At 40.8% G+C, this 21,214-nt stretch overlaps 1 protein-coding gene across 1 annotated transcript; it reads left to right on the forward strand.

Annotated features, from left to right (window-relative positions):
* The first annotated feature begins 26 nt into the window (after positions 1 to 26).
* Positions 27 to 19,467, forward strand: TUBG1 (tubulin gamma 1). Its single transcript, XM_075177387.1, has 11 exons — positions 27 to 237; positions 1,853 to 1,965; positions 6,437 to 6,604; positions 8,075 to 8,143; positions 8,485 to 8,564; positions 8,879 to 9,005; positions 9,090 to 9,176; positions 9,463 to 9,612; positions 11,838 to 11,990; positions 15,600 to 15,761; positions 17,623 to 19,467. Exons 1-11 carry the CDS (start codon positions 189 to 191, stop codon positions 17,818 to 17,820), a joined length of 1,356 nt encoding a protein of 451 aa, XP_075033488.1. The 5' UTR covers positions 27 to 188; the 3' UTR covers positions 17,821 to 19,467.
* Positions 19,468 to 21,214: the final 1,747 nt, after the last annotated feature.

Genomic DNA, 21,214 nt, shown 5'->3' on the forward strand with positions numbered 1-21,214 from the left:
CCCCCCTAACTGGCCGTAAGGTCGGTCTTCCGTACAGAGACGCTTGAACGCGGCTGTCAAGTCAAACATGGCGGCGTCCTTGGTGTAGTTCCTGTGGCTTTGTTGTTCCGTACAGTGACGTAGGGCTGCCGTTAGAGCATCAGAGAGAGCGCGGGCAGAGGCGGGAGAGGATCACAGAGAGGATCACCATGCCCCGGGAGATCATCACCCTGCAGCTCGGCCAGTGCGGTAACCAGAGTCAGTATCCTGTTATTTATATACATGTTCTAGTGTTGGTTAGTGTGTTATCTCTTTACCTGGGACCGGCAGTCCTGCATGATGATGTGTTACTGACAATCTTCTAACAGTACTGACTACTGGCATGTTGTACTAACGCCTTAGTATGTTGTATGCTGATGTCTGCAACACTGAAAGTAGTTCCATGTACATGTTGTATGTAAATAAAGGGTTTATTGCCAAAATCATTGCTGCTATAATGTTATACAACGGTGTGTATTACAGTAGTGTAAGGAAGAGGGTGCATGATCTGTATTTCTACTTACTACCTAATTACAGGTGATAAATTAATTTGCTTGAGTATTGGAAATGCAGCTGAAATTTAACTGTAGTAAACAGTTGTACTTTGGGCATACTCAATAGAGGATATACAGTTTGTGTATTGTTAATGCACTGAGATATATTTGAAATTGTATTATTGTGACATATATATATATATATATATATATATATATATATATATATATTTTTTTTTTTTATTATATTTCAAAATATTCCAGGGATGGATGATGTAATGTAGCATCAGTCACCTCTGAGAAAATGTGTATCAATTGATATCAGTAGAAATGGCTCATACAAGTTAGATGCCGGCTGTCATTTTCTAGCTGTACTGTCTTACTGGATGTATCCTGCCCTGTGATACACAATGCCATAGGCAGGATGTGCTTCTTTACAAGCTTTGTAGAATAGTTGGCTGTTTAGTAATGTGACATCTTTATCTATAATGGATGACACGGAACAGACGAGTGGCCTGATCAGGTGAACAGTGTCACTTTCTGGACAGAAGGCAGACGTCAGTAAAACGTTGGTAAAAGATTGCAGCTTTGGCCATAATCGATTCTCCTGGCAAAACGGGTGCATTGTTTATGCTGCAGCAATTAACTATATAGTTGTAACCAAAACAGAAGAAACTGGGCATGCCCAATTCTCTTCATTTTATGGGAAATGCTTTGTTTTTACCCTTTTCCTGTGTGATTGGCTCTCCTGTCCGCAGTGGGATAAATAATCGGTAAGCCTGCAGCATTCTTTCCTTGGAGTTTGTCGCGTCTCCACTCAGAACACAGCCTGAGGCGAGGTATAATAATGCTACTTATGTGCTTGTCAGAGCAAGCCCTGATACTTGGAGCAAAGATGTGTATGCTGTGTTCCAATTAATTTAGCACATTCCATTGCTAATATATGAATTTATTAGAAACAACAAATGTGATCTAAATGTGTTCAATTATTAAAATTAATGATTCTATTTATTTGGGTGCTTGGGGGTTTTGGATGTACAAAGTAGACTCTGTCTACATGTCTTTCCCCCACTACATCACAGGTTTGGTGGGGGCCTGGCATAGACAGAGGACTCTACAGTCCCAATCCATGCGGGACAAGTGCTATAATTCTCTGCTAGCAAGTGTATCCAAAAAAACGACGTTCATCATCATCTTCATCAACATTTATTTATATAGCCACAATACATAATGGGTGTTTTACCCAGAAATGTTTTTTTGTCTTTGTTGATCCCCTCTTCCGTTAGACAACCTGTCTGTACATGGTACTTTACAAGTAATCTTTTCTTGTTTCCTAACAGTTGGGTTTGAGTTTTGGAAACAGCTGTGCGCAGAGCATGGTATCAGCCCAGAGGGGATTGTGGAAGAATTTGCCACTGAAGGCACAGATCGGAAGGATGTCTTTTTTTATCAGGTGAGAATAATGCCTGTGATGTCTGTCATTACAATGGGGGATTCTGGTGTAAACATAACCCACCTATACAATCCGTTTGAATCGTTTTTATTTTAGTGGGACGCGATTTGCACTTTATATGAGAGTGCATTTCTTCTGATGTAATAGTAATAATTCACATTTAATCCCCTCTCATACTTTTGATTTCTTTAAGACCTAAATGAGTTGTAACTTATCTATTTCTGAATGGAAATATGGGTCATACATTACTAGTAGGGAGTGCACTTCCTAACATGCCAGCTAGTCTCACAGGACGTTGTGCAGATCATTTTTACTAGGACAGTTCCAAAAACCGGTATGTGGAAGAATTCTTTGTTATGCGTGAAGCCGACAGAAAGGTGCATTTGCGCAGAAAAAAAATACTCTGCAGGCCAGGAGATTTTCTGGTTGGCGAATGACCTGCACACATTTACTGACATGGCACAAAGGTGCCATCTGCATTAAAACCATCATCAGCTATTTATATAGCGCCACCAATTCAGCAGCGCTGTACAGGGAACTCACTCACATCAGTCCCTGCCTCATTGGAGCTAACAGTCTAAATTCCCTAAACCACACACATAGACAGAGAGACAGACTAGGGTCAATTTTGAGAGCAGCCAATTAACCAACTAGTATTTTTTTTTTTTATTATTTTTTTTTTTTTTTTGGAGTCTGCGAGGAAACCAGAGCACCTGGAGGAAAACCATACAAACTCCCCAGTGCTGTGAGGCAGAAGTGCTAACCACTAAGCCACCTTGTTGCATGCAACCAGTTAGACATTTACTTGACTGCTTTTGTTCTAGTGCAGATTTGCATCTTTCAGCTATGTTAATAAATATCCCTAAGAATGTAGTAATCTGATCATTCTATATCTGTAGCAGATAATTTTTCTAAAAAATAAAAATAATGTACCTCCAGTTTAGTGCTAAATTGCAACATTAATAATAGAATAAATTAATAATTAAATAAAACAATCATAAAATGATAACACTGACACACTTGGTCATGCTATGTACCTGAGTATAGAGCAGATGAGTTCATATATAAGCTAATAAGGATTATTATACGCATCTGATACAATAGGTCACACAAGATTAAAATATTGGCTTACCCCGGCTGTCGTCATATTGATTTTATCTATCGTCCATCTTAAAATAAGCCATAAGGACTCATTCAGAATGTATGATACACAGGTTCCAATAATAGTTTCAGTTTGATGATTTTTGTCAAATTCAGGTTCACAGTACTTTAAACATTCAAGGATATTCAGTGTGGCATTTGTGTGTTCTCCCTGTGTTTGTGTGGGTTTCCTAACACTCAAGACATACTGGTACCTTAATTGTCTTCTGACGAAGTTAACCGTAGTGTATGTGTCTGAGTGGTAGGTAATATAGATCGTAAGCTCCACTGGGGCATGGACTAATGTGAATGATGATTAAATATTCTCGGTAAGGCGCTTAGTAATATGTAGGCTCTACATAAATAACTGTTGTGGCTGGATCACATAAGAATAAATTATTGTAGATATTTATTTTAATTAACGGTGCAGGGCACCGCTGTATATCATTGAAAATGTACTAATATTTTTTTATATTGTGTGTATTTTGGTGTAGGAAATGTATTGATTTCTAATGTATTATGACAGGTTAGAGGAAGTCTATTTTTGCTGAAAGCAGGAAATGCTAAGTAAGTCTTTTCATTGCAGACGTGACAAAAACTTGCTGTAGCCTGAAGGCCCCGTTAGCTGTTGTCATGTCTTGTTACAAAGAGAGGAACCTGTCTGAACAATGTAGACTCGGGATACAAGTAATTTAGGATATCACAGATTGTTGTGAGCTTTGTAAGTGAAATTGCGTTAACTCCACATCTAGAAAAATATCACATTCTGATGTTAAATTGTCTGATGTGATATCAGATGCTTCTGTGGCTGGTCGGATCAGGGTGTAGTATCATTCCATCTGTACTTCTGGAGATCACTACTACCTTATACTAATGTATGTAACTGTCCTTATTAGGACACTTGAGCTAATAAACATTACTGCTCCAAGAGCCTGCTTTGACGCCTACTTACCTGCTGTAATTCCTGTGACCTACAGATTAGACCAATCTAATCCGTTATCCGGCTGTTCTGAGGTTGGAACCCTGCATCCAGTACCAATGCTCTGCCCAGTAGCTGCAGCTCTGGTCAGTGTACTAGGCCAGGGGAACCATCCACAGCAATCCTGATCTGAAGGCGAGAGGGCAGAGGTACAAGCCAGGTGCCCAGCAAGAGTTGCCCAGAAGGAAGCGGTCCTAGGTGCCGGTGAAGGAGCCTAGTGGTGGCAACAGCAAATGTCCCTCCTACTGCGGTTAGGGGACGTATTTTGGATAAAGAAAAGGGGATGGCGTCAAGGCAAGCCCAGCCGTTCCCAGCAACACACAGACAGGGTGGCATATAAGGTCCACCCTGTCACAAGTGTTAAATAAAATAACCGTTACCTGTAATTTGGAGGGTTTAGGATATTGGCAGCATGATGGGAAACAATTTGGATTTATAAACTATATTTTGTATATAGAGGTACTTTTGACACATTTCTTCTATATCATATATGGGACCATCCTCATCCTTCTACAACTATGTAACTCTTAATCTCTGACTTTCTGTTTGCCTCCATTCTCCTTGTATAATGACGCTGCCTGTTATGTGTAGCTCTGCTCTCACTTATTAACTATTATTTATCGGGTGCCACAAGAGGTCGGCAGCGCAGTACAGAGGACAAACAACAAGACAGTACTTGGTATAACACTACAGTTGTCAACACAGCTACTGGGGTGCATAAATAAGGAGTGGACAGGTCACTGCCTCCCATAAAATCCAGTGCACTAATCTCTTAAAGACATGAGAAAAGAAATCTGTGTATTGAGCCTTTTACAGAGATAAACAAGTGTACACATTTGTAGGTGATACATTGGAAATTCTGCATAGTAAATTGTGGGCAATATATATATATATATATATATATATATATATATATATATATATATATATATATGTATGTGTGTGTGTGTGTTATGTACCTTGATTAAGACACGTGTTTAAAACCTTATTTTGGGGAAGGACATGTTTGACTATAGTAATTCACTCTTTTCTAAATGTATCGCCTAGAACGGTCTATATGGAAAAATCCTTTAATGAAAGCTTGTGAAGAGAAGCTCATATTTGTATTTTGTGCAACATGCAAATGTCAAAACATGGTAGATTTGGATTTTGACTTTTTGTGTGGTTTTGTTTGGATGCTAATGTTAAATGTTTAGTACTTTGCAACAGATGCCGTGACACAATCATTATTAAACCTCTAATGTGGATTTAACTTTTACTATTTTATGACTGCATCAATATTTTAGAGAGATCTACTGGGATGGAAACCTCACATAATTTTATAGCATCAATAATAAATTATGAATAAATGTGACCTGGCTGTTTGTTTAATTTTAATTGATCGTTCCCATTGCGGGTCAAAGGGAGGATCCCCTGATATGCACCCGTATCATTTCATGATTTACTTGCTTGTGAGATCTTTGTACATCAAACAGGATTCCTGTTTGACTATACACCTTGTATGGTTGAAAAGTTTAATTTGTAGTCCAGCAGAGTGGTAGAAAATCATGGTTGAATATGGGGAGGTATTGATCCAACTATAAATCGATTGCTTACGATAACTCATTTAAAAGGGTTGTTTTGGAAGACATCAGTTAAAAAAATGGTTCATCCAAGTACAACCTAGTTAATTTCCTTCATGTCTATTTACTAAATGCCTTTGTGCTAAAATGTATATATGTGCTTATACAGATTCCTGGTCACTTGGCAAATTTGTACTTTAGTGCAGCACACTGCGATTTTGGCATTTGTCATTCTTTATTTCCATACATTGTATTTATAGATCGTTTAATCTGATTAATGGAAGTGTTCTAATCCTTTTCATTGTGTTTTTGCCAAAATGCGTATTAGTATGTGTTGCTATGATTTAATATTTTTATTCAAAAATATAGTTATAGTTCATGTTTTCATGTAATGTGTATACAGTAACTATTAACGTTAAAAATCAGTGGGTATTAAACTGCGGTTTTTGCAAGTCTTCGATACTCAGCGACTTTGCAGGACAAATTTGAATATGGCAATGTCTTTAAAGTCATTGTCCTTTTAAATTTGCCTTGCAAAGTCGCTGAATATCGGCGACTTGCAAAAACCGCAGTTTAATACATTTACCTCCAGGTGTATTTCCCTGTGTACAGAAAGGAAGATTTGCAGTTTTATCACCCACTACATCTAAATTGCGTTCATTTGTGATATTGCTTGAATACTGTGCACTGAAAATGCTTTTAATCATCTATAGGCAGATATGAAATAAACACAAATCGCATTTTCCTGGCTCAGATAACCTTGACACACTTTCCACTCCCAATGTTTCAGGCTGATGATGAGCACTACATCCCTCGAGCGGTACTTCTGGATCTGGAACCGCGAGTTATTCACTCCATATTAAATTCTCCATATGCCAACCTCTACAACCCTGAGAACATATACCTGTCAGAGCATGGTGGGGGAGCTGGGAACAACTGGGCTAGCGGCTTCTCACAGGTGACGCGTTTGCTCCTAATATGTGTTGTCCTCTGACTGCCAGATATGGTGTTATGTCTACACCATCATAGTTCTAATTCCTCACACAATTGTACAGATTTATCTTCCTTTTTATAATCTTGTGTTGTTAGCTAGGGCTTTTTCTGCCATGTAGTAGGAACTTTGTCTCAGTTGGCAGTGGTGAGGCTTTAATCTTGCCTTTCGTTTCCCAACCCCATCCCCTCCCACAACCCCTATTCCTTCTTTGGTCTCGCACCCACTAGCGGTTTTTACATGTGTTCTTAGTGCTAATATAATGGTTTCAAAACCATTGTAAAATTCCTTACTCTCGGTAGCAATGTCTTCATCGTGACTGCAAGAGGAAGAGCATGGTGGGACACAAACCAATTGCCCATACTTCCTGGTGCAGTAACTCTGTGAGGATTGTGGGGACTCGCATTGCGTGTAGAGTGGCATCTATGCTCACCAGGGTCTATATTCCCACAGACTGTCAATGGTGAATACATTTTACAGTGATTACTGTTAGGAACCCCTCCAGCCGCACGACACAACCCGGAATCTACTCTGTCAGTCAGGTGTTCACTGGAGCCCCTGATGGTGGGGACAGACTGGGCTGCAGACTGACAGAGGGTCGTGAAGTGTGTACCGGCTGGGGAGAACCCAAGCAAGTGGAGTGGAATCCAAGCAGAGGTCAGAGGCCGGCAGCAGACAACAGTACCAGTATACAAGCTTAGGTCAAAGGGTCACGAGCAGACAGGGAGGTCGGTATTCAAGCCAGAGGTCAGGGTCACGAGATACACAAGCAAAGTCCAAATCCAAGCCAAGGGTCATACACGGGTAAACAACAGCAAGTCCAATCGACAGCAACAAGGCAGAGAGCAGGTACCGCAGACTGGATACAGAGACTATAACCGGCAATGAGGCAGCAGAACTCATTGCCTTAAATACAACCCACAACCACTCAGAACCTGCCCCTAGACATAGCCACACTTGCAGGCTAATTGCCAGCACCTAGCAAGACCAATCAGGGCTTAGCCCTGAAATCCACACTTGCAGGCTAATGCCTGCTAATTCAGCCACAGGCTGAATCTGACTGATTGTCCCTGGGGCGCTTGCGCGCCTGGCTCCCGGGACGCGGCGCTGAGGAGGCGTCCAACCGTTGCCTTGGCAACGGTCGGGAGTTGGAGGGAAGTGACGGCCGGGACGTTGGGACCGACAGGAAGCGAGCCGCGGCGGCTCGTGACAATTACATGAGTAAATGTGCAGTAATTGGTTTCTGTGTCACCTGAGCTCTTCCTCGTGGATTCACACTATAGAGAACTTGCTCCAGAAATATCAGACAGGAGGTATGCATGACGTTGGAAAGAGTAATCTTCACATTGGTTTTTGTTCTACAATTGCATTTGTACTGTACTGATGTATGTGTTATCGTGAAGTTGTATTGAGAAATGCAATGCACTGCCTTTGCAGGGTGAGAAAATCCACGAAGATATATTTGACATCATTGATCGAGAAGCTGATGGCAGCGATAGCCTGGAGGTAAATGGGGGGGGATTAAAGCCTTTAGTCACAAATAATCTGCTGAGTAAGACCATCCACAAACAGTCTGAGCATCAAACAGGATTGGTGTTAAATGTCACATGCTTTGGTGACCAAAGTGGTGAAGATCCATCAGTTTAGTGCACGGGCCAAGCAGCCAGATCACTGCTGCAGGCCAACAGTGGCTATTTTCAGACTCAATTTACCAACATTCTAAATTATAATTAAATATTGTGATCTTTTTCTTACCAGGCATTGTGGTTATTTTGGGACCATAGACCGTATATGACTAACTTAAATGCACATCATTTGTTCACCAACCTGTTTCTCTATTTGAACAGGGATTTGTGCTTTGTCATTCAATTGCTGGTGGAACAGGCTCTGGTTTGGGGTCTTATCTCCTGGAGAGATTAAATGACAGGTAGGTGCTGGGTTCTGGAGCTTCTTTGGATATAGTCATTGCTTCTGGTAATGTAAGTCCTAATATAGTTCAGTCCCAATTTATGGTCTATCCTCTTACCAAATCAAAGGGGAGATTCCTATCATAATTGCTGGCTATGTGCGCAGTACATTTAATCTCCCTCTAACTGTAAAACATTAATAGGGTTATAGTGGTAATTACTAGCATTTAATATACCAGATCTTGATGAGCCTCATTCTGCAATATCTAGCTACAGAGATATCGACATCATAAATATGTATTAAAGCTCATACACTGTTCTCTTTATTAACCAGATATCCCAAAAAATTGGTCCAGACATACTCCGTTTTCCCAAACCAAGATGAGATGAGTGATGTGGTTGTGCAGCCTTACAATTCCCTTCTAACTCTAAAGAGACTGACACAAAACGCTGACTGCGTGGTAAGATACCTGTGTTCCGGTTGTCTGTTTCTGAAACGCAAAGCTGTTTCTGTGGGGCTTATACACCTTGTTATTCTTTCCTAGGTAGTTTTAGATAATACAGCATTGAATAGGATCGCAACAGACAGACTACACATACAGAACCCGTCCTTCTCTCAAATTAACCAGCTGGTGAGTACTTGATCTCACAAGGTTTCACTGCATTTATCCTGGTTTTGAACAAAGAACAACAGGCATTATGCACATTATTGGATGTGTTTTCTTGGAAATGTGCGCACATGTCTAGCCCGCGTGCCGGGGGTTGCCGAGCCCTGCTCTCCAACATCTTATAATGTACCCATCAGACGCCCGCAGTCTTGTATAGTTTTTAACTTGATCATCTCTTATTAGCATGTAGTATATTCCTGCTTTATGATCATTGGTATCTTCTTCATTCTGATTCTGCTCTGTTGTACAGGTGTCCACCATCATGTCTGCCAGTACTACCACGCTTCGCTACCCAGGCTATATGAACAATGATTTGATTGGACTTATTGCCTCTCTCATCCCTACACCACGTTTGCATTTCCTAATGACAGGATACACACCATTGACTACAGACCAGTCGGTAAGAATCACTGTCTGTCTACAAGTGCTGCTCCGTTTAGGGCAGTGTTTCTTCAGTCCTCGCGCACCTCGATCAGCTCTTGTTTCGGGATTTCTTTAATCATGTGCAGGTGACTTGGTCTACTTGGCTGGGTCAGTAATGATCCTCCCTGTTTCCATAGACAGAAATCTCAAAACGGGCTGTTGGATTTGTTACAAATGTCAATGTATATTCACATAAGGGTATTTGAGTACACGTACATAGAAAGCATTTTTTTCTTTTCTTTTGTACACCAAGCCAACTTCCTCTGCAGAAGAGGGGGTCTGTAACCCCTTTTTGAAACAGGATGGGGCTTACACCTCTATAACCTGGCCCATTTTCATGGTTTCGTAGTACTTTTGCTGGGGATTTGTTTTGTTTTATTTATTTTTAGGACATCGAGGGGATTCTCTTGGTAACATTGAGATAGACGGCGTTTAATTTTCTATTTATCTATTTGCTAGAGATAACCAAGCAAAAAAAATATACTTTTCCATAATTTTTCCCATGGTTACTGTTCAATATGCTTAGCAGTCCCAGAAGTTTGTTATAAATGTATTTGTCTAGTTCTCCCAAAAGAGATCCCAAATATGTATACTTTTAATCAAGGCATTAGGGCGTTGTGGGTATATATTTTTTTTTTTGTTTTACTACTTGTTTGTGTTTTGGGTTTTTTTTTGTTTGTTTTTTTTCCTTATAACCTGGAGAGGCCTTTTAGATGTTGTCAGTGTCTCCAATGCAGACTGTAAATATTTAATGCTGAACTGATTCAGTTGTCCCTAGCAAGCACCCAGGTCTGCAGACCTGGAGGAAGTCCCTGGTGACATCTAGCGATAACCTTTTAGGACACCATCACTTTTGAACGCTGTTTGTAATGACCATGGGACCAGACAGCGAACAGAATACTGCTCCGTATGGCTACAATCGATAGCCATGGTCTAGAGGTGGGGGGCCGCACTGGAACATGATGCCCTCCTCTTCAGTGTGATTAAAGTGACAGTTTGCAACAACGTTTCTTAACCCCCTTAATGCAAAATTGGCTGACTTGAGCCAACCTTCCCAGCATGTGTTACAGAATAGTTTTTATACCATGTCTACTAAGAACTTGCAACAGGTTCCTCTAGGCTGCAACTTGGGAACATTTGTTCTTCCACTGACTGTAGGGTCGGTACCCTGTAAGAGTGCGGCATATTAATAGATCTGTATGTAATCCATGGTCAGCTGCTAATGCTTTTTGCAAATGTATGTCTGTGTAGTAATAAGCCATTCAATCCATATTCTACTCCCTGCAATCATTAAGGATGTTCCTAGGAGAAGCAGATCTAAAAGCCTAATGGATTATAAGCGGGTACTTCTGTGTGCGACTGTCAATTTTCCACTCTGATAGATTTACCTCTATATATTTAATTGTTTATTTTCCAGACCTTCCTGTGTGCTGTGCTTTAAACTTTTAAAGATATAAAAAATGTTAGGATTTTTCTTCACTTTTATTTTCTATTTAAAATTGTTTGTTTATTTTTTATGCTTTATTTAAATTTTTAATTGAAGTTTTGAAATTCACGCAGGTCCTATGTTGCCCAATTTTAATTGAATGCATAATAAAATGTAGAATTCATTAAGATCCAAAGTTAAAGAGTATACCAGTCTCACCCTGGACAGTTAAAGATATAGGGTTAAAAATAGTAGGGAGGCCAGAAGGAAGGGTTGGAGAATTGGGATGATGGGTGAAGGTAAGGGAACAAGACTGGTTGAGGGGGAGAGTGTAGAGAGTTAGTAAGTGGGGGGTGGGGGGGAATTGAAAGGATGGGAATCTGGATGGGCAGTTAGGTGGTTGCAGAATTATTAGACATACAGGATAGAGAGCAAGTAACATCTGGTAGAGGCAGTGGTATTGCAGTCGGATGTCCATAGGAGGGGATTGTAGCAGTCCTTACAGCGACTAGTAGTTGATTGAAGAGCAGATTCTGTGTGAGTTGCTGTTGATCCTTTTAATGGGATTGTTATTGGACATCGGTTTGGGGGGCAGTTGCTTGGTTGCTGTCTTTATTTGAAATTTACTGGCTGAGTTTTCCCTCCTCATCCATGTTAATCTTACTATATGATGGCTCCACCTCTTAATAGGTCTTATATCCTTTCCTTAGTAAAAAAAAATTAGATAAGGTGTTCTCATAAAGTCCAACAAAGATCATAATATCTCATGTCTATAGGTGGCCAGTGTGCGGAAGACCACGGTGCTGGACGTCATGCGAAGGTTGCTGCAGCCCAAGAATGTGATGGTGTCCACTGGGCGAGACAGACAAACAAACCACTGTTACATAGCCATACTGAACATTATCCAGGGAGAGGTTGATCCTACTCAGGTAAGTTGGAGGTGGAAAGTTAATAACTAGCATGGAGTGCAGGGTAAAATGTGGAGGTGTTCCAGGAAGCAGGAAAACTGAGGACTTGCTTGTTAAGATGTAATCAAGACTGTGATGATCGCTTTGGGGTGGATTGTGGGAAGTCTTCTGTGTAGGTCTGAATTTGGAGCAGGGCGGAACTATTACAAATAAGGTACTTTTGCAGTTAATAAATGTAGGTATAATTTTCACGTGAACATCTTTTCTTCCTCCATGAATTTGTTTATCCTAATTTTTTTCTGGGCATTACATTGTGGAGATTCCAAGAAGGATAGAATGTAGTCTAAATGTAGAATATATAATGTTCAGTAAGTGACATGTGACACTGTCTTCAGAAACAATTAATAATGGACTTCTGGCTTTATCTAGAGTCTGTTTATGAGTAATTTGACTACTATTCCCAGAAATATAACTTCTAGTAATTTCATTTGTTTATTGATCTAGAAATTATGTTTCAGAATACATCATCATTTATATCCTGAATTGACACTTGCCTCACAGTGGCACATCGTATCATTGGATACGATTTTATAAACTCCCTAAAAAATCCTGATCAACGATGGAATAATGTCGGGCTACGTGGAAGTGTGTATGCACTCGCCACCAGCAGTGTAGGCAGATATCTGTAGCGTGTACAGAATCTGTTCAGCAGATGGTTATGAGAGATGAAAAGCACAGATCTGAAGTTATATCGTGTAGGAGTGTACACATGAATGGGCATACTCATCAGTCCTTGGTAAAATAGCTACTGAAAATCACGTCTGCAGTAATTTTCTGTAGTGTGTACCTAGTTTTACACTACACGAAGTATCTTAATATGCAGATCTGCTAATGAAGCCTTGACTGAAACTCTCCAATCTAGTTTTTCCTTTGGGACATTGCTTACCATATACTGTATAAAATAAGCACACCTATAACTCTGCAGGACCCTGCATATAACAATGTATTTAAAGTGTACACTACATGACCAAAAGTAGGTGGACACCTGAACATTACATCCATGTGTGCATGTTAAACATTTTATTCCAAACAGTGGGCATTAATATGGATTGGTCCCCTCCCCTTTGCTGTTTATAGAAGGCTTTCCACTAGATTTTGGAACATGGCTGCGGGGCTTTGCAGTCACTAAGGCACTGATCTTGAGTGATAACACCTGACTTGCGGTGGACGTTCTAATTTATCTCAATGGGGTTGAGGTCAGGGCTCTGTATATGTCAAGTTCTTCTACATCAAACATGGGAAACCATTTTTTTGATGGATCTCCCATAGTCATACTGAAAAAAGAAATGGTCTTCTCCAAAGTTGGAAGCGCACAATTCTCTAGAATGTCATTGTATCCTGTAGCAGTAGTAAAGACTTCCTTTCACTGGAACAAAGGAGCCCAGGCCAAACCATGAAAAACACCCAGACCAATATTCCTCCACCAAACTTCCAGTTGGAAGTACGTATTCTGGTAAGAAGCATCCACCAAAGCCAAATTCGTCCGTCATACTGCCAGATGGTGATGTGATTCATCACTGCAGAGAAACTGTGTTTTAGAGAAAAGCAGCATATCCACACCGTTTGCTCCTCATGCGATCAACCCAGGAGTTCCAGTGTTCTTGGAGGACTGATCCCCCATGGTGTGTTCTCGCTGCTGCCATGCCCTGCTACGGGAGCCTGGTGACATCCGTTCCAGTATCTATATGTGATTCACTCTGCAGTGTTTAGTAAGGTAGACTTGGGGGATCAGGTTAATGTTCAAACTGAAAACATATTTTCCTGGATTAATCCAGGACAAACTAATGAACGAGCTTTAATTTGGAAAGGAAACCACAAAAACTGTCCTAAATTTTTTGCTAGCTTATTGACTATTCCTTTCAGCTTCTATTTAGCTGGCAATACGGGAACTTCTAAGGATACAATAACAGATGTTGCTAAAAGAGTCATCGAAACATCAACCCTTGCATGAACTATCACATTTAAGCTGTAGATGTACTTTGATTGCTGTTTTCATTGGCAAATTGAGCATTGGATCATATATTTTGATTTGAGGCACGTATTACAGTCAAGTGTATAACTCGCACACTCTACTTTATGCCGTTTAGAACTTAACTACATTGATTTGCTCTATAGTATTCTTTGGTTATCTACCTCCTACCCTTTAAAACAATAAATTTGACTCTGTTAGGTGGGCACAGACTCACAAGGATTGGGGCTGCATCACTACTTCATTTCCCTTCTCTCCCTTGGAGCGCCACCCTACTGATTTTTCTCTTTCTCTAAGTCGTTGCTTTCAGAGGCAGTTTGGAACTTGGTAGTGAGTGTTGGACAGACTATTTACGCATTACTGTGGCTTCAGCACTTGGCGTTCCCTTTATGTGAGCTTTTGTGGCTTCTTGCTGAGCTGTCATTGCTCCTAGGCGCTTCCACTTCACTTTAACAGTCCTTGCAGTTGACTAGCGCAGCACATACATTTGATGAACTGAGTTGTTGGAAAGGCGGCATTCTATGATCGTGTCATGTTAAGTCCCTAAGCTCTTCAGACTCCTACTGTAAATGTTTGACTATGGAGATTATTGTCACGGGCCGCGGCGGTATCCACAGCCGGTGCGGCTCGCTTCCTGCGCCCCCTGGCGTCCCGCCCGTCACCTTGACGACCGGGACGTCCCTTCCGACCAGCACCCGACCGTTGCCAAGGCAACGGTCTGATACCCTGCATTGTAGCGCCGCGTCCTGGCAACAAGGGAACAGCCGGGCGCGTGCGCAAAGTTATCTAATAGCCTGGAGGCTATTAAGCTTTAATTAATTTACTAGCCGGTTCCTGTGAGTAATATCAGAGCTAGGCTCTGATTGGCTGTTTTAAGTATTTAAGGCAGTGAGGTCTGCAGCCTCACTGCCGGTTATAGCTTCTCTGTTACAGTCTTGCTGACTTGCTCCTGCTTCCAAGTCCCTGTCCTGTGGATACTCCGTTGATTCCTTGTGTATGACCCCCTGCTTGAATTATTGGACTCTGCCTGTTTTGTTCGTGACCCAGACCTTTCTTGCCTGTACCTTGGACCTTGCTACCGTGCCTGTGACCCCGACCTTTGGCGTGTTCATTGATTTGCCTGTGACCTTTGACCTTGGCTATTGTTTTGACTACCCGCTGCTTTCTACCAGTCTCCTGGCCCGTCACTGTGGTCCTGCATTACCAACCCACACTACACGTGGAGCTAAGTCCTGGGGGCATCCGAGTACCGGTGAGCGCGTCAAGCTCTAAGGGAAAGGCGGCTGCTATAGGTGAAGATCTCCATCATCTAGTTCTGTGGGTTGGTGATCAGGGCCAGCAGCCTAACAATTACATGACTGTATGCTTGATATAAACCTGTTAGTAATGGGTGTGGCTGAAACAGCCAACCACTCTTATAAGACAGGGGGTCCACATACTTTTGCCCATGTTTATCCCGCTCTACAAATAAAAACACTTGGGCACCTCTGGTGTGTTACATAAATATATTTACTACTATGAGCAAATATATGTGTGTGTATATATAGATATATATGATAATTTTGCTACCAGACCATTCCTTACATGCATTTTTCTTCTAGGTGCACAAGAGTTTGCAGAGAATCAGAGAACGGAAGTTAGCCAACTTTATTCCATGGGGCCCTGCTAGCATTCAGGTGGCCCTTTCAAGGAAGTCCCCGTATCTTCCATCTGCACACCGGGTCAGCGGACTAATGATGGCTAATCATACCAACATCTCATCAGTAAGTGTAGTGATGTGTCCTCTGCCTCTTCTCTTGGCTCTGCTTGACCTGAAGATGATGGCTTCATGTTGCGATGTAACACCGATCCTATGACTGATGATATATACATACATATACACAAAAACAGACATAGATCCTCTGCACTCACCATGTACAGACTGGGGTGCAAGAGAGGGTTGCCCGCATTGTGTATATATATGAAAACAGGGATACTCTGCACTCACCAAACACATAATTAATGCTATATCAAGGACTGTTCTATATTAAAAACAGGGAATGTTAGTTCCACATATTGCAATATATGTTTAAGCTGACCAACTGACGCCAAAGACTTTGGCGTCAGTTGGTCAGCTTAAACATATATTGCAATATGTGGAACTAACATTCCCTGTTTTTAATATAGAACCGTACTTGATATAGCATTAATTATGTGTTTGGAGAGTGCAGAGTATCCCTGTTTTCATATATGTATGTATGTATGTATGTATGTATGTATGTATGTATATTGGTATATTTTTTTAACTTTTTGCTGTGATCAAATCATTGACAACCTTGGTCAGCACAGTCTCTGTGGAGTGTTGAGAGTGAAAGCCTGACTAAAGAGAATCCAGTAGGTTGTTTGCTGTAAGAAAGTGTGTGAGGCGAGTGTACGCAATTCTCTCGAGAATAACAAACCTTAAGTAATATTAATAAATATGTACTTTGATCTTTCCAAAGACTGCATCTATCTGTGTGTGGGGGGGGGGGGGGAGAGACTTTCTTTATATTTTTCAACTGCTTTTTGACCTAACAATCCTCTTTTGTAGTTATTGAACTATCTAATGGGTCTGTCACTTTATAGCAAACTAAATACTGAATAAGTTCTGAGTACATTGAGAATTGGCTTCAAGTGTCTTCACTCTCTGTTCTCTGTTTGTTATGGGCATTAGATTTGAATTATCTTTGTTAATTTTAGACATCTGGAGACCTTTACTTATGCTGTATATTCCTGAATGCTGCAGAACTCCCAAAAAAATATTTTTGATTTTAGCTTGGGTCATGGGTCAATTGGCCAAAGTGGCAGCAGTCTTCAGTCTCGTCAACACCGGTTCAGCCAAAAAATAGTTCATCAGATCTTTAGGAAACAATGACGAAATGAAATTGCGTCATGATGTATTGGATTCGTGTGCTTCAGTCACGTCACTAGATCCTAGTGAATTGATGGGTTACGTTTTACGATTATTGGTTTCTGTCTCTAGGCGACGTATGTGACAGGTGCACTTCAAGGGTTCAACACAATGTTGTATTTGACTTCTTTTTTTTTGCTCACTTCTCACAGAGGTATTGGGCAAAGACGTATAGCCACAAAGTTACTACAGAACATCGCAGCTAATTGATTTCCCCTAAATACCAAATTTTTGTGATGTTTTTACTTGTACTGCCAGTAGGTGTCACTGTTGCTTTCTAATATGCCAATAGCTTGCTTTAAAGTAACTCTTCACTAAGATTGTGTTTTATTACTGCAATTTAGATGTTGGTCTTGTTCTTCCCTCGCTCATAACCTAATATTCATGTTCCTAAAACCAGCAGCACAGCTAAGCCAATCCAGCCTTCAGTATTTCCTCTGCTCCTCTCCTGCAGTGTGTTAAGTGGAATAATCACGTGTCATCGTTCTTTCCATACTATAGCATTGCAGCATTCTTACATGTATTTTATTACACCGAGTATGTCCAAGACCAGGATGACTGATACATGTATGAATTATAGGAATGTGATGCTTTTTCTTTTAAGACATGGTAATTAACATTTTAAAGTGCTGCGGGTCTTGCTGCTGTGGCATTCCCCTTGCTGACTAGTTCTTTCTTCTGTCACTGACATCTAGCTGTTCGAGAGGACATGCCGGCAATATGACAAGCTGCGGAAGCGCGAGGCTTTCCTGGAGCAGTTCCGCAAGGAGGATATATTCAAGGACAACTTTGATGAGCTGGACAACTCGAGGGAGATTGTCCAGCAGCTGATAGATGAGTATCACGCAGCCACCCGGCCAGATTATATTTCTTGGGGTACTCAGGATAAGTGAGGTATGGCAGAGAGGACACACCAGCCACTACAATATTGGAGCACAGTGTGTTTGTGTACCGCACTGCACTGACGTTGGGAATCGCCTAGAAGTAGAAATGAACTGTCATCTAAATGATCTGCTTTGTAATACCAGGGGAGCAGCACATCCTGGTTGCAGAGCGCCTGCAGAGGAACCAGATGAAATTACAACAGTTTATGCTGCTGAGCAATGTGCTCCACACATTCATGTCTGTGTGATGAAGACATTTAATGCTTGATAATATGAAGTAATGATCCAGCTATCCATGCAGACCTTCCATCATTAACGTTTCACGTATTAACTGTTACAGTAGTATTTGAGCAATTCTAGACTTTAATCGACAACCAGGGCATAAGGAAGTTCCTAAACACAGGTGTCAATCCTTACAAATGGGTAACTGCAAACATCTGGCGGTACTTTATAGGGTGCAGTTCCCTAAATTTCTGAAGCCCCATACTCGCTACAGAAGGCATTTAGTTTAGTGTCTTGAGATTAGAACAAATATAAGTACTGACTAGCGTTTTGTTTCACATTACCATGTGCTGATGAATCCCCTCTTAATTTAAAAAAAAAAAATGTCCAACATTTATTATCAGACTTTTATGAAAACAGGCCCCTTGGAAAAAGTGGTGTAACCTATAGGATCTAATCTGATTCTTTGCTTTTCTGGTTTTTTTTCTTGTGCAGCTTTTCTAAACTGCATTAGGAAACCATTTGGTTGCTAGGGGTTACAATACATTTTTCCTGTACATTAGTCTTAATTAATCTCCCATTGTCTCTGTGGCATATATTCTCCCTTATCAGCAGTTTGGGTACGTGGACACTGGCATTAAAATGTATGCTATTTGAGATGAGTTTCTAACATGTTAAAGGCATGTAGCTGGGTGTAACAAGTGACAACGCGTATGTGCTTTTTACATACAGAGCAGTTTTTTTTAAACTCTGTTTTTTGTTCCGTATCAGTACATCTGAATGAAAAACCTGCATTCATCTCAATGGTGGTGCATTGTAAATGCAGTGAGGTGTGGCTAGCTACTAACCATTTACATGTGCATTTTCCCATGCATTTGGCTTGAGCGAACTATAGCAACTTCCTGTTTTGTCACTGACACAGTAAAAAAAAAAAAAAAAATTAGATTTAACGCAGCTGTTCATGTATTTTAAAAAGCGTATAGAAATGTAATGCAATTTGTTTTTTGTTTTTTTAAAACCTGCAATATTAAATGCTTTGCAAACGCATTAAGTACTTGGCATAAACCTTGTCCATTACTCATGCAGTGGTTGTTTACCATCACTCCTGCACGTTCTAGGAGGCCAGATAGACTACAAAGAACAGTCACAGTCTTATTCACAATGTCATTGGATAAAGCTTGTTGAACACTACTTTTAAAAGAATAAAACTTGTACATTTCATGCATGAAAATAAGATGGAGGTTCCCAGATATCTGTGTTTTGTATCTATTGTGGGCATGAAAGTGGCTAATGTGTCCTTATTCTAGGAAAATTTCTATAACACAATATATATTTGTATATAAAAGTGTGTATTTGATTTCTGCCTGGAAGGGAGCTGTCTTCTCATATCTCGGCACTTGTAGGATTATTCTTATTAAATAAGATTCACATAAATCGCGTCTCTTGCTTTCATTGTGGTTTGGAAATATTTTCACACTCCTTGTTACTGAAAAGTGATATATTATTTTGCAATTTTCTTTTGTGAGGTGGTTACAGTGCAGAATATTGAGGACATCTAGGTGACCGCAGAAATAAGTCGGCAGTGATTGGAGAAGATGATCTAGATAGATAAATGCACACATGCAATTGGATAATGAGAAAATATATCTGCTTATTACTTCCAGTGGTGTCGTCATTCTGCAATTGTTTACTTGTCGTATGTGTTCTTTCTTTTCTTGGTTCTCTTACAGAACTGGTCATGTTTATTGTGCTAGATTTTAATACACATACTTTTTCTTGCTGTGACCACATGGCGACTGACCCTCCAATAATGTGACCAGTCACCCAATATTCCTTTTCCTCAATCCGTGGCCACTCGCCGATTGCCCCCTTATTCACAGGCTTTTTCTGATTGACACGTTCTTCCTTCCCGTGATGGTCTCCCTCCCTCGGTAGCCTCTCACTGACCGACAACCGCACCACCATGGTCTCTCACTTACTGACCCTTCCCACTCCCACTGCAGCCATCAAACACACGCTCAAGTGTAAAATGGACACATGGCTTGGTGGTCAACTCTGACATTCAGACCTTGAGTCCTGCAGGGGAGATGAGGGACAATTATCCCATTAGCTTTGGGGCCACTGGTGCACTCCTGTGTTGCAAATGGTGTTTCCTGATATTAAATGATAAATGGTGTACACGCCTATTATCAAAATAGAGCATTCAGGTCTTCCTCACTACATTTTTCTGTTCAGCTGTCCTCTATCCAGTATCCCAGCCTATCTCCTCTCGCTCACATTCCTCCCACTGCCTGATTCTTGGAAGAGAATTGCTGGCAGACGTCCTGGAAATCAACAGAAAGTTATATTTGTTCTCCAGCTTTTGTTCCACAAATATATTCCAGGAAGCTGGTTTGGCAAACTGAGAACATATAGGGGCTGATTTAGAGATCGGAGCAAATCCAGCTACTGGGTGCAGACTTTACACCTGGGAAAATAACTTTGTGTTGCAGTGGGGAGAATGATTTCTAGAGGGATCCTACTTACTGTATTAGGCAGTGTAGAAATGGACCTTGCAGTGCAAGATGTTATGTTGACTTGTGCACAAAAGCAACATTTGTACCTAACTGTAAATAGCATTCATAATGTGCATGTAGTGTATACAACAATACATTTATAAAACATATTTATATTTGTAATAATGACTTGCTACTTTAAAATATAGGGGTATTAGAAGTGGTCAGAATTTCATAACCAGATAAAGCCTTGAGGCTGCAGTATACGGGATACATTATCACTTATAATATACAGTGTCAGTTTGTAACAAAACAGGTTGAGTAGCTGTTACTATCCAGGTGTATTTTCCAGTCACCTGTCAGTTGTGCATTCCATCACAACGCTTTTGCAATGAGTCATGTTACACAAGTAATGACAGGTTGTAGTCATTGGCAACAGTGTCACCTACATGCTAAACCATTTGCACTAAAGACACCTGGCCAACCTGTGGCTCTCGAGCTGTTATGAAACTACAAGCCCCAGCATGCTTTGCCAGTTGATTGTCAGCCTATAGTTGGCAGGGCATGCTGGGATTTGTAGTTTCACACCACCTGGAGAGCCACAGTTTGGCCAGACCTGATCGAAGACATCAACAAATTATTATTTTTTTAAGGTCTTCATGAAACTACGCCGGTTTTTAGAAAAA

Source organism: Mixophyes fleayi, chromosome 6 (genome assembly GCF_038048845.1).
Source record: "Mixophyes fleayi isolate aMixFle1 chromosome 6, aMixFle1.hap1, whole genome shotgun sequence".
NCBI classification, from domain to species: Eukaryota; Metazoa; Chordata; class Amphibia; order Anura; family Limnodynastidae; genus Mixophyes; species Mixophyes fleayi.

Coding starts and splice junctions, on each gene's coding strand:
- TUBG1 (XM_075177387.1), top strand. CDS start 189: ATGCCCCGGGAGATCATCACCCTGCAGCTCGGCCAGTGCGGTAACCAG. Junction 1,966..6,436: donor AGGATGTCTTTTTTTATCAG/GTGAGAATAATG, acceptor CCAATGTTTCAG/GCTGATGATGAGCACTACAT. Junction 9,006..9,089: donor CACAAAACGCTGACTGCGTG/GTAAGATACCTG, acceptor ATTCTTTCCTAG/GTAGTTTTAGATAATACAGC.